The following is a 13,250-nucleotide window of genomic DNA, read 5'->3' as shown; positions in this document are numbered from 1 at the left end:
TCATGATCCAAGTACAATATGAATTCGGCGGGTAACAAGTAATGTCGCCAAGTCTCTAGCGTGCAGACAATGGCATAAAACTCGCGATCATAAGTGGAGTATTTACGCCTCACTTCGTTTAGCTTCTCACTAAAATAAGCCATCGGTCGCTTATTTTGGCTCAAGACACCACCGATTCCAACACCCGATGCATCACACTCAACCTAGAAAATGTAAGAAAAATTAGGTAATGCTAGGACAGGGGCTTGAGTTACCTTAGCCTTTAAGTCATTAAATGCATTGGTGGCATCAATAGACCACGAGAACTTCCCAGCCTTCATACATTCGGTAACGAGAGTAATAATCGTGCTAAAGTTTTTTATAAATCTCCGATAAAAAGAGGCAAGCCCGTGGAAGCTCCGAATGTCATGGAGATTCGTTGGTATCGGCCAATCAAGAATGGCGTTAATCTTGGCCGGGTCCATCCTGATACCACCTCCCGAAATGATGTACCCTAAAAAGGTAATTTCTGATGCAAGAAAGTGACACTTCTTAGCATTAGCATATAGCCTCTGATCATGCAAAACGGTGAATACCTGGCGTAAGTGTGTGAGATGTTCATCCACGGTGAGACTAAATACCAAAATGTCATCAAAATATACCACTACAAACTTCCTGATAAAATCTTTAAACACTTGATTCATCAGGCGCATGAACGTGCTCGGCACGTTCGAAAGCCCGAATGGCACCACCATCCACTCGTATAATCCATCACATGTTTTAAAAGCGGTTTTCCACTCATCTCCTGGTCACATGCGAATCTGGTGGTAACCACTTCTCAAGTCAATTTTAGAAAAAACTTTTGTGCCATACAACTGATCCAATAAGTCATCAAAACGTGGAATAGGAAAACGATATTTTATGATGATTTTGTTAACCGCACGACTATCAATACACATGCGGAAGGTGCCTCCATGTTTCGGCACTAACAATGCAGGGACCGCACATGGGCTCTTGCTCTCTCGTATGAGACCCTTTTCTAACAACTCTGTTACTTGTCGTTGCAACTCCTCAAACTCGGTGGGATTCATTCGATAAGCGGGTTTATTAGGAATGGTAGATCCCGGTATAAAGTCTATACAGTGGTGGATATCACGCATCAACGGTAGCCCAGGAGGGATCTCATTTGGAAAAACATTTGAGAATTCTTCCATAAGGGGTACTACTTCATCAGGTATGTCATTCACTACAGAATTCTCTTCTGTAATAACTAGCACGAATACTATAGATGTAGTTTTTCTCGCTGCCATAATATCAGATCTATTTAGGAAAAGGTTGGGTTTTTTTGTTGACTTTTGTCGGGTGTCAAGTGGTGCTAAAGTAACGTGAACCCCGTCCTTGTAAAAAGAATACGTGTTGCGGTATCCATCATGCTTGGTCTTCCTGTCAAACTGCCACGGACATCCCAACAGAATGTGGCAAGCATTCATCGGGATAACCTCGCACCACACCTCATCACTATATTTTCTCCCAATCAAAAACTGTACTAAACACCTTTTATTAATGGTTACATGGTTTCCTTTTTTCAGCCAAGTCAATTTGTACGGTTCTGGGTGGTCTCCAGCCTTCGATCCCAGTTTGTCAACCATCTCAGTTGAAACCACGTTCTCGCAGCTCCCCCATCAATAATCATACTACAGACTTTCCCTTTAGCCTTTACCTGTGTGTGAAAAATATTATTCCTTAACCAAGAGTAATCATCGGTATTGTGAACAACAGATGTACTGAGAGCCCGTCGAATCACTAGTAACTCTCCTTTATCTGGGTAGATACTTCACTTTCTTCGCACTGAGGAGTTGTTGTGTTCTCATAATCCTCTTCTGTATCATAAACTGGAGCAGATGAATCATCCCAAAGGGTAACAATGCGCTGATTTGGGCACTCACGAGCATAGTGACCCAATCCTTGACACTTAAAACACCTGGGAGCTTGAATGTTACCTCCTTGTGTTGACACTTTTACGGATTGTTCCCCTTTCCTTTATCAATCACGATAGGGTTTGGTTTCGGGTTGATATTGCCACGTCCAAATGTCATCTTTGATTTACCCTTACTTTGTTGTTTTTCCACCTTGAGTGCCAACCTACAAACATCTTCATACGTCAAATAAGGCCGTAGACTTACCACATCAACAATTTCTGGTTTGAGAGTTCCTAAAAACCGAGCTATGATTTGTTCCTCCTCCTCGATAACATCACATCGCATGCGCAATTTATCAAATTCATGTATTAACTCTTCAACACTCAACGAACGCTGTTGTAAATTGTGGTAGTCAAGAAAAGATTCTTGCATATGGTTTGCGAGCAAGAACTTTCGCCTCAACAATTTCTTCATCTTGTCCCATGTCTCCACTTTAGATTTTCGAGCCAGATTTTGCTGTTTTTTTTGTATGATCCCACCACAAGGATGCATGTTTCCGGAGCTTAATGGCTACCAACTTAACCTTCAAATGTTCTGGAATATCTTTGATGTCGAAAACTCTTTCTACCGTACTCAACCAGTCTAGAAAGTCGTTTGGATGAACTGTCCCCGAAAATTCTGGGATCTCCACTTTCATGCCAATATTGCGCAAAGGATCTTCTTGGTACCCTCTGCGAAAACCCCTCAGAATGTTAGCAAACGGATTCGCTTCCTCGGACGGTTGGTATGTTTGATCAGACTCACTCTCTTCATACTCATGTTGAAGTTCCAACTCAACAATTCGTCTTTGTAATCGGTCAATCTCCACGTCACGTGGATCAACATCATTGCCTCGATTGGCGTTTCTATGAGTTGCTGCCCTACGGGGTCTTCCACGCTGATTACGATCGGCCATTACCTAGCGCTCTGATTTCCAAATAATGTCCCAATCGGCCAAACAAATAACAAACATATTATTTGGAAACAAAATCAACACCAAAGCCAAAAGGCTATTCTTATTTCAAGTGAAAGATAATGATAAAAAGAAAACTGAGCTCCAGGGGAACAAAAAGCCCTGCTTAAATAAGAGGAAATAACATATTACATAGACTTATCAAATTCCAGTATTACTTCTTATATTAAATAGACTTATCAAATTCCAGTATTACTTCTTTAGCTTCTTGCCTTCTTTTTCTTTCTGGATCCATCTTCAATTCCCACCAAATAATCAAATAAAGTTGTGGGCTGGTTTGCGAGTTGGGCCGGATCTACATCCTGCTGGCTACGCAATCTACTTAGGGAGCTTCACTAGTCACCGCTTAAGGCTACCATTGTCTATTGTGATAACATCAGCTCCTCCGTATACATGTCATCTAATCCGGTACAACATCAGTGAACGAAGTACATTGAGATTGATATTCACTTTGTTCGTGATCAGGTTGCTCTGTGTCATATACGGGTTTTACATGTTCCATCTGCATCTCAATATGCTGATATCTTCACCAAAGGGCTTCCGACATCTCTTTACCGACTTTCGATCCAGTTTGAACGTCCGAATTTCTCCTCCCGATAAAACTGCGGGGGATGTTAGCATATGTGTATTTATGTATTATATTTTGTAGTATATTATAGGCCCAGTCCACATTGTATACTATGTAATCTGCTCAGCCCATCATTGTACTATATATATGTGATAATACAATGGAATATATCATGGGAAAATATATCATCCAATATACACTTATATTTAATAAGGTCTCACGATAATTTTATCTTTAGCGTTTTAGGCTTTAATAGCTTCTGAGTTCAATTTGACCCAGGTCAAAGTCCAACTAATATATATAGTAGAAGTTTGTTGTTAATATTAGACAAATTTTTCTGTTATTATTGTCTCTACTATTGACTGTATGTTATTCCCATAATCATGTCATATAATTAAGATCACTGATTACAACAACAACAACAACAATACCCAATTCCACTAGAGTGGAGTATGGGGGAGGTTAGATGTAGACAGTCCTTTCCTCTACCCTAAAGTAAAAGGGAAGTCATTCCTCCACTCACGGATACCTATCGGTCCCCAGGTAGAGGAAGTCGTCCCTCCCTATTCAGTAGAGCAGAGAGGCTGCTTCCTAGGGACCTCCGACCATAAAGAACCATGAATTCCAATATGTGCAGTAAAAGTATACAAGTAAAGTAGATAAAAAAAAAGAAACTTTACCATGCATAAAGTATATATCAATACGATATGTATAGGTAAATAAAGCATGTAGCAAAATAATGTAATATAACATATAATTAAAATATGTGCGTGTCAAATATGCAAGTATAACCAGTCATGTAAGTACAATAAGTATACGAAAACATGTTGGTAAGAAGCATGTAGGTATACTATGCAGTATAAGATAGATGGTATACAATGTAAACATAGACAAATAAGCATACAATGATAGCATAAAAGCATGTGATATGTAAGTATGTATAAATTAATTGCTATATAATGTAATACAAACATGTAACCATAAAGTGCAATAAATCCTCTGAAAATGCTACAAGTAGTATAGATATATAATATAACCATAATACAGGTACAGCCAATACGATAAGGCACACAAGCAAGTAGGCAGGAAATATAATATAAATATATAAAAAAAAAATAAACAAAATGTAAAGCCTAGTCATCTATTCTAATTCTACTCCTCCACAAATTCCTATCAGAAGTCATGTCCTCAGTCAATAAGAGCTCCTTCATGTCAAGCTTCAATCTATCCTCCAACCTACGTCTGGGTCTACCCCTCTCCTTACGCCCCCAACAACAAGGGTCTCGACTCTCCTAACCGGGGCTAAAAGTGGGCGCCTCAAAACATGTCCAAACCATCTTAGTCGTCCTTCCCTCAGCTTGTTGGTTATGTTCCCAACTTTCAAGTTCTCCCTAAAAACTCCATTTGGTATCAAATCTAGCATTGTCTTACCACACGTCCACCTAAGCATCCTCATTTCTGCCACCTCCATCCTTCTCTCCTGGGCTTTCGTCATTGGCCAACACTCCGATCCGTACAACATGGCCGGTCTGATTGCCACCTTGAAGAATTTCCCTTTCAATTTGAGGGGTACCTTCTTGTCGCACAATACCCCTTTCGCTGCCCTCCACTTCAACCATCCTACTCGTATACGATGTGTCACGTCCTCATCTATCCTTCCCGATTTGTGAAGCATCGAGCCTAAATATCTAAAGGACTCTTGTGGAGGTAAAATTTGGTCCCCAATTCGGACGTACACAATATCCTCTTGTTCCTCTTCGCTCGTCCTGAAATCGCATCTAAGGTACTCCGACTTAAGTCTGCTAATCCGTAGGCCATTTGATTCTAGGGCGCTCCTCCATTGCTCTATCCTTCTGTTAAGCTCATCCTGGGAATCCGAAACTAATACAATATCGTCCGCGAATATTAGGCACCATGGGATGTTATCTTGTATCCTTTGAGTCAGTTCGTCTAGAATCAAAGCGAAAAGATATGGGCTAAGGGCCGATCCCTGATGTAAACCTACCTCTACTGGGAAAAACTCAGTGTTTCCTACCGTCGTACGTACACGAGTCTTCGCCCCCTCATACATATCTTTAATAGTCCTTATATATCTACTTGGGACACCCCTAACATTAAGGGTCTTCCAAATCAGCTCACGCGGGACACAGTCATAAGCCTTTTCCAAGTCTACGAATGCCATGTGTAGGTTCTTTTGTTTTTCCCTATACTTCTCTATAAGGCTTCTAACGATGTGGATCGCTTCTATCGACGAACGTCCTGGCATGAAACCGAACTGGTTCTCTGAAACCTTTGTCTCACGTCGGAGCCTCGTCTCAATCACTTTCTCCCAAAGCTTCATAGTATGACTAAGTAACTTTATGCCTCTATAATTACTACATATTTGCGCATCTCCCTTATTCTTGTAAATGGGAATAACCTCACTAAGTCTCCATTCCATAGGCATCTTTGCGCTTCTAAACGTCATGTTGAAAAGGTTTGTCAGCCATCTAACCCCTTCATCTCCTAGGCACCTCCATGCCTCAATCGGAATTTGGTCTGGTCCTACTGCTTTGTTTCTCCCCATCTTTCGTAGAGACGATCTAACTTCCTCCTGGTTAATCCTCGTACAGAAACAGTTGTTTTGATACTCACGAACCTCATGGAGTTCCCCGTTCCGCTCGGGTCTTTCCCTACAGAAGAGGGATGCAAAATACTCCTCCCATCTATTCCTAATAAGGTCTTCTTTCACTATAGTTTGACCCGCTTCATTCTTGATAAATTTGACGTTAACCAAGTCCCTGCTTCTTCGCTCCCTAGCTTTAGCTATCCTATATATGTCATTAGCTCCCTCTTTAGAGTTTAGTTTCCTATATAAATCTTCATATGCTTTGTCTTTAGCAATAGCTACGGCCTTCTTTGCTTCTCTTTTAGCTTCTTTATATCTTTCTTCTATCCTAGTTCTCTCTGCAGGTGTCCCTTCTCCAAAAGTAATGAGCTCCCTAAACCTCGTCTGTTTTAACGCGACTTTCGTTTGGACATCGTCATTAAGCCACCACGATTCTCTACTACTCTTATGGGCTCTCGATGTCCCTATTGCCACCCCTAAAGTCTCTTTTGCCACATCTCTGATAGCGGACGCCATGCGGTTCCAAATCTGATCTACATAAGTAGGGGCTACTGATTGCTACTCTTAATTTTTTACATTATCATTTATATTTTAAAATTGTGTGGGGTTGATATTTGCAATTAGTTTTATCAACTTTTGTTACTAGTGTAATTTAGTTTGTTTAGGAAGATCAATATGAACGGTTGTGGATTGAGATGATATGAAAGAAGACTATTGAAAATTCACTTACTCTCTCAGATCTTTTATTCATCAAATTTTCTTGTGACTTCATTTCATACTTCATTTTGTATCAATCATCATGGTTAAGATCACTGAAATTTCACAACTATCTTCACCGAGTTATGTTTACGATGTCTTTCTAAGTTTTCGAGGTGCTGATACTCGTTATAGTTTCACTGATCACCTCCACAAGGCTTTGGTTGATGCTACCATCGACACTTTTTTAGATGATGCTGAGATTCAAACCGGAAGAGAATTGAAACCAGAATTGGAGAATGCAATCAAAGCATCGAGAGCCTCGATTATCGTGTTGTCCGCAAATTACGCTTCTTCAAGATGGTGCCTTGATGAACTTGTATTGATCCTGGAGCAACGTAGGAACTTTAACCAAATTGTTATCCCTATCTTCTATCATGTCGAGCCCACCGATGTCAGGAAGCAACAAAATAACTTTGCAGATGCGATGGCAACTTATAAACAGAGGATGGAGACAGAATCAGATGCAGGGAAGAAAAGTCAATGGGCTAAAAAGATAGATGAATGGAAAAAAGCACTTACTGAAGTTGCTGATTTAAAAGGGAAGGATGCACATGGATGGTAAATATAAAACTTTCATCCTATATATTAACTGGTTGTACTATACATTTTTTATGCATCTTTTTGGTAGTAGATATTTTAATTTTGACCCTTAATTTTTTCACCTTTCTTTCCAGAAACCAGTTTATGCTCATTTTTTCTAATTGAAAGTAAACTAATTAGTTCATAACGAGTAAAAAAAAACCGTGCTTCGTTGCAGGGTGATTTTAAGTAGTTAATCGAAGGGGCTAGTTTTGATCGGGTAATTGAACGAAAAAAAATGGAATGAAAAAGGTAGGAAGAAATCTTGTAAATAAAAGAACAAAAAAAAAAAAAAATTCAAAAAAAAAAAAAAAAAAAAAAAAAAAAAAAAAACAAAAGGCAAATTACTATGGGTAAGTGAAATGTATTACTTCATTAATTACCATGGACAAGTGAAGTTACTCTTCGACCTTTGTGAATACTAACTTCTCATGGTAATTAGTGTATACAGATAATAATATTCAAACTCTATGGAAGTTTTCACTATGCTGCATAATTATGTTGAATAAGACAAACACTCATATAAGACCACAATTCCGCAAATCGGCCTCATGCCTGAAAGATAATAAAGATCAATTATATCTAAAAACATCTAGCCTACAATACTATTTTGTAATCAGGCCTAATAATTAGTTGGTCAACCCTATAAATTTACTAATGATCATCATGGTGTTTAAGCTATCTTTGAGGGTAACTGTTTTTTGTTTTTGATTTCATAAAAAAACTTATAAAAAGATCAGCAGTAGCATAGCAGATTAGATCTAATAATATTTCCATTTGTCCTTTTAAAACTCTGTCCGCAAAACTACTTTTACAAAACATACACTTAATAAACGCTGAATTGAATGTTGTTTTAGAGAAAAATAATAATAATAATTTTTAATATACTCAAAAACTTACCAGGTTGGAGACGAAACTTATTGAAGAAATTGTTAAAGAGATCAGCAAGAGATTGGATCTACATAAACGGAGTAATATTCCACACATGATTGGGAGGAAGTTTTACATTGATTCCATTGAAGTTTTCTTGAAAGATGCTTCCCCACATAACACCCAAGTTCTCACACTATGGGGAATTCCTGGGATTGGAAAATCTTACGTAGCTTATTACATCTTTAAATTGCACTATTTTGAATTCGAAAGAAGCTGTTTTCTTGAAGATATCGAAAGGAGGTGTACATCATCAAATGGCTTGCTTGACTTACAAAAACAGCTCCTTAAAGAATTTCAAGATGGAAGTTGGATGGACGTACAAGATACTAATGTGGGCACCTATAAGATTGAAAAAATACTTCATAGGAAAAGAACTCTTATTGTTCTTGATGGTATTAGTAAAATTGAACAGTTGGATGCGTTAATCGGTACAAAAAGCCTTCACCCTGGAAGCAGATTAATAATAACATCCAAAGATGGATCAGTAACACAAAAATATAGGCTGCTTGTAACAACAGAAGTTCCACCCGAGCATACAAGACACTTGCTTGAAGGGTTAGACTTGGAAGCGTCAATACAACTTTTAAGTTGGCATTCCTTCGGACACTATGAACCCGAAGAAGACGAAAAGGAAGACCTGAAGAAGGTTGCAGAGTATTGCAATGGGCATCCATTGGCTCTTAAAGTTTTGGGTAGTTCTGTACGTTATGAAGACGCTACATGGGATGAAATCTTAGAATCTCTAAGTAACAAAAACAATCATGATGTTCAAAAGAAGCTGAAAATAAGTTTAGACTCATTGCCACATGAAAAGGACAAGGAACTCTTCAAGTTCATTGCCTGTTTTTTTGTTGGAGAAGATAAAGAGGTTAGTGAAGAAATCTTAAAAGCATGCGGTATATGCAGATCTTTTGGGATCAAGAATCTCACCAACAGATGCCTTCTCGCAGTAAATTCATATACTAATCAGTTAGAGATGCATCAGCTTCTTCAAGATTTGGGGAGATATGTAGTCCATCTAGAATCACCTGAAAAGCCGTGGAAAAGAAGTCTGTTATGGCATCATGAGGATTCCGTAACAGTGTTGAGACAGAAAAAGGTAATAATCAATTTTGTTACGAGTACATTCAATATCCATAAAAGTAATTTAATATCTCACTATTCCTTCGATTTGTAGGGAACAAGAAAAAATCAAGGTCTTGTCCTTGACATGAAAGTATTTGAGGATGATACTTCACGTAGCTCAAGTAGCGTCGATGACTACAACAACTTTAGATCATTTCCATTAGTCACTTGGGTTTTAAGTTTATGTTCCCCTTGTGATAATCAACATGTTGTCTTTGAGACAATTTCATTTAGTGAGATGTGTAACTTAAAACTACTACAACTCAACTATGTACAAATCAGTGGATCGTACAAGAATTTTCCTAAAGGATTAAGATGGTTGTGCATGCGCGGATTTCCTTTCAGTTTTATACCTTCAGAGTTACAAATGGAGAATATTGTTTCTCTTGATATGTGTAACAGCAATCTACAACAACTATGGAAGAAGCCCCAGGTACCAACTAGATTGAACTTCTCTTTTTGTAGTTATCACATCCATATATTATTTAATTTCAATTTCAATTCAATAGGTGCTCAAGTCACTAAAGTTTCTTAATCTCAGTGGTTGTTCTAAGCTTCTTACGGTGGGTAGCTTCTCTGCATTCCCTCTACTAGAGAGGTTGACACTCACAGGGTGTATAAATCTGGTCGAGGTTAGTGAATTAATTGGGAATGGTGATAGACTTGTATTCCTAAATATGAGTGAATGTCATCAGCTAAAAATACTTCCACAGAGCATAGGAAATCATAAAAACCTTAGAGAACTATTGTTAAATGGTTGTATAAATTTGGTTGAGATTAGTGAATCGATTGGGAATTGTGATAGACTTGAAGTCCTAAATTTGAGTGAATGTCATCAGCTGAAAAAGCTTCCGCGGAGCATAGGAAATCTAAAAAACCTTAGAGAACTATCGATAAGCGGTTGTATAAATCTGGTTCAGTTTCCTGATGAGATTGAGAATATGGAGTCACTAGAGATGCTTGAGATTAACAGAATTAACCTAGAACCCCAAGTGTCTTCCTCTGCCATTGTGGAAGCTATACCGAAAAGTGTGAATCCCTTTACGATTTCTTTTCCCAAATCATTAGTTAGTTTATCACTTAAAAATAATAATTTGTCTAATGAATCATTTCGGATGGATTTTATTGGTTTATCGGCATTGAAGACGTTGTATTTAGATTCCAATCCAATTGATTCCATTCCCGGTTGTGTGAGAAACTTACGTAGTCTGCAGACACTCAGTTTAAAAAAATGCAAAATGCTAAAGAAAATCTTGTGTGTTCCAAACACAATAGATATATTGCATATCAATGGCTGTGAAACACTGGAGAAAGTAACTTTCGATCCAGAAATGCCAGATGACCCTTGCGTTCTTTATGAAAAGTTACATTCTTTGACTGAGATTCAAGGCTTGTTCAAAACGCAAGCTATATCAGAAATTAACGAAGTGATACTTGATAGTTTGGGGTGGATTAATTTAGAATATGTGAATGATTGTCATTTGTTTATATCAAATTGTAGCCAAGATTACTCCGTCTCCGAAAATAAACAACCAGCACAGGTGAACATCTATTCATCTATCTTCTCTTTTCTTTCCTACGTTAAGTAAATTCAAGTGATTGAGGCTAATTAACAAGAGGTGGATGTTACAGATGCTCTATGAACATGGAATATTCAGCACTTATCTTAAAGGCTCAGAGGTTCCAAAGTGGTTCACTCATCGAAGCAACGGTTCATCATCAGTTACCTTGCAATCAAATCGAAAGAATTGCCGGATTCGTGGGCTAAATGTGTGCGTCACGTGTTCTTATACAGGCTTTGGTCTAGCAAGAATTGCAATTAGGAATTTGACAAAGAACTACTCCTGGATATACCAACCCCGGGCTTATATTTTCACAGATAATAAAGTTGAAGTATGGTTAACCCATTGGATTTTCGAGGACAATGAGTTTCAAGACGGCGACGAAGTTATTGTTCACTTCAACGCAAAAACCGATTACTTCAGTTTTTTTCATTCGAATCATTTTGGTAATGGAGAAGAATATGCTGATGTAAAGGAGTATGGGATTAGCCTTGTGTATGGTGAGGAAAACAAGAAAGAAGAAGAAGATCCTTTGGCTTATTACAAGTCATGGAATTATATCATCACTCGAAATCTCTCTGCTTCAAAACGTGGATATTTAAATGAGTACATTATGAGGCCCGTATGGCCAAATATTGTTTGTGGTATGCTCTTTCCGCATGCATCTTATTGGTCAAATGTAATCTCTATGTAATCAAGCCATCAAAAATGACCAACATTCAATATATTTTACCTTACTGGCAAAAATAATGCACTGGATTTATAATCTCTGATTTCATATCAGATTAAAACTAGAAATTACTGACTAAAATTTCAAACTTTCTAACAATGTCCTTTTACAGTTTTCTTCCTTGAAGATGGCGAAGTCCAGGGGTACTTGAAGCTGGTATTGTTCTTTCCGATGTTAACCCCAAGAATTCCTGGACAATTTTCCCTGCATGTTGACTTTATCACCGGAAGAAGTTGACTTACTTGATGTTTCATCAAGCATACTTTTCTCATGTTTGGCACTGTCCATAACAAAAAAAAAAAAAAAAAAAAAAAAAAAAAACATGACTAGTTATAAATAAGAAACAGATGCAATGTGGCTCAAAAGTCCAAATTACAGAGCACATTTTGCAGTTAAATGCACATTTGTGTTATGACTAAAGTCCCAAATTGAGTTGTTTTTTAAGATTCTAATAATTTTTTATAAAGTCTTTGTACACATCGTAAATATAGATTGTTTCACATTATAATTATAAATATGATTATGATACATATTAATAATAACAATAGTCACGCAATATTTACTTTCAAAGTAATACATTAAACTAACTTGCATCTCAATACCACTACATGATGGTTAACCATAATAAGTTAATACAAACAAATCAATATAACACAAGTATACATCACACAATTATTACTTTTTGATACAAATTCAGTTATTTAAACTTTACAATGCCAAACTACAAGACCAAAAATTTATAACTGACAAAACTATAACCAGTAAACAGCAAAATCATCTTGGTTTCAGTTGTTTGGCGGTGTCTATTTCCGAAGAAAACCCTAAAAGTGACAGGTAGGTAACTCATCTTCTCAATAACACACAACAATTATCTTCGGCACTGTATGTGGTTTCACTGAACGAATGAATGTCATTACTTGTTTCGCAATACTTTTTTTTCACGAGATACACGAGTGTATGATGATATAATTTTAACTGTTATTTATGAAAAGTAATTCATTCATTACTTCAATTAGTTCACTTCCGTATTATTTAACGTTATTTGGTTTTATGTTGTACAATTGCAATAGACATCTGAATTTTAGGTTTCAATCCAAAACCCCTTTTCTCCATTATTCTCGGGTGATTCGTTTCCTCCTCAATCCGCCGCCGTTTTTTGTTTTTTCCGGTGATTCTCTGGCGGGATCAAACGCCAATCACCATGGTTGGGAACACACGAGACACCCTACTCAAGGATGGGTGGTACGTCAAGGAACGACGCAACAACAAAACTTCTTATCGGAAAATCGATCTTGATTTCGAGAGAAAACCGATTAAAGAGTACCAGTCTTTTTTCGTTACTAATTTTCCTGATCATGCAGATGTTCCTACGTTGTGTTGGAAGCTTCGACGAGCCCAACACACCACTATAGAGGATCTAGACTATACTAGACTCACTACACTAACACTTTGACGTTGGTTAGCCTTTAATTTATA

General features: G+C 37.6%; 2 protein-coding genes and 1 pseudogene across 2 annotated transcripts; 1 reads left to right on the top strand and 2 right to left on the bottom strand.

Moving 5' to 3' along the window:
- Positions 1 to 788: 788 nt before the first annotated feature.
- LOC139875101 (uncharacterized) lies at positions 789 to 1,628 on the bottom strand. The gene has a single exon (XM_071862467.1). It carries the CDS (start codon positions 1,626 to 1,628, stop codon positions 789 to 791), a length of 840 nt encoding a protein of 279 aa, XP_071718568.1.
- Positions 1,629 to 2,958: 1,330 nt separating this feature from the next.
- Positions 2,959 to 6,602, bottom strand: LOC139875100 (uncharacterized). Its single transcript, XM_071862466.1, has 2 exons — positions 5,973 to 6,602; positions 2,959 to 3,012 (listed from the first exon to the last, which is right to left on the bottom strand). Exons 1-2 carry the CDS (start codon positions 6,600 to 6,602, stop codon positions 2,959 to 2,961), a joined length of 684 nt encoding a protein of 227 aa, XP_071718567.1.
- A 283-nt stretch (positions 6,603 to 6,885) lies between these two features.
- LOC139875099 (disease resistance protein RPV1-like) lies at positions 6,886 to 11,738 on the top strand (annotated as a pseudogene).
- Positions 11,739 to 13,250: the final 1,512 nt, after the last annotated feature.

The sequence above is a fragment of the Rutidosis leptorrhynchoides genome, chromosome 11 (assembly GCF_046630445.1).
Source record: "Rutidosis leptorrhynchoides isolate AG116_Rl617_1_P2 chromosome 11, CSIRO_AGI_Rlap_v1, whole genome shotgun sequence".
NCBI classification, from domain to species: domain Eukaryota; kingdom Viridiplantae; phylum Streptophyta; class Magnoliopsida; order Asterales; family Asteraceae; genus Rutidosis; species Rutidosis leptorrhynchoides.
Note: the sequence above shows the minus strand (reverse complement) of the source record. Positions and strands in the feature narration are given on the sequence as shown.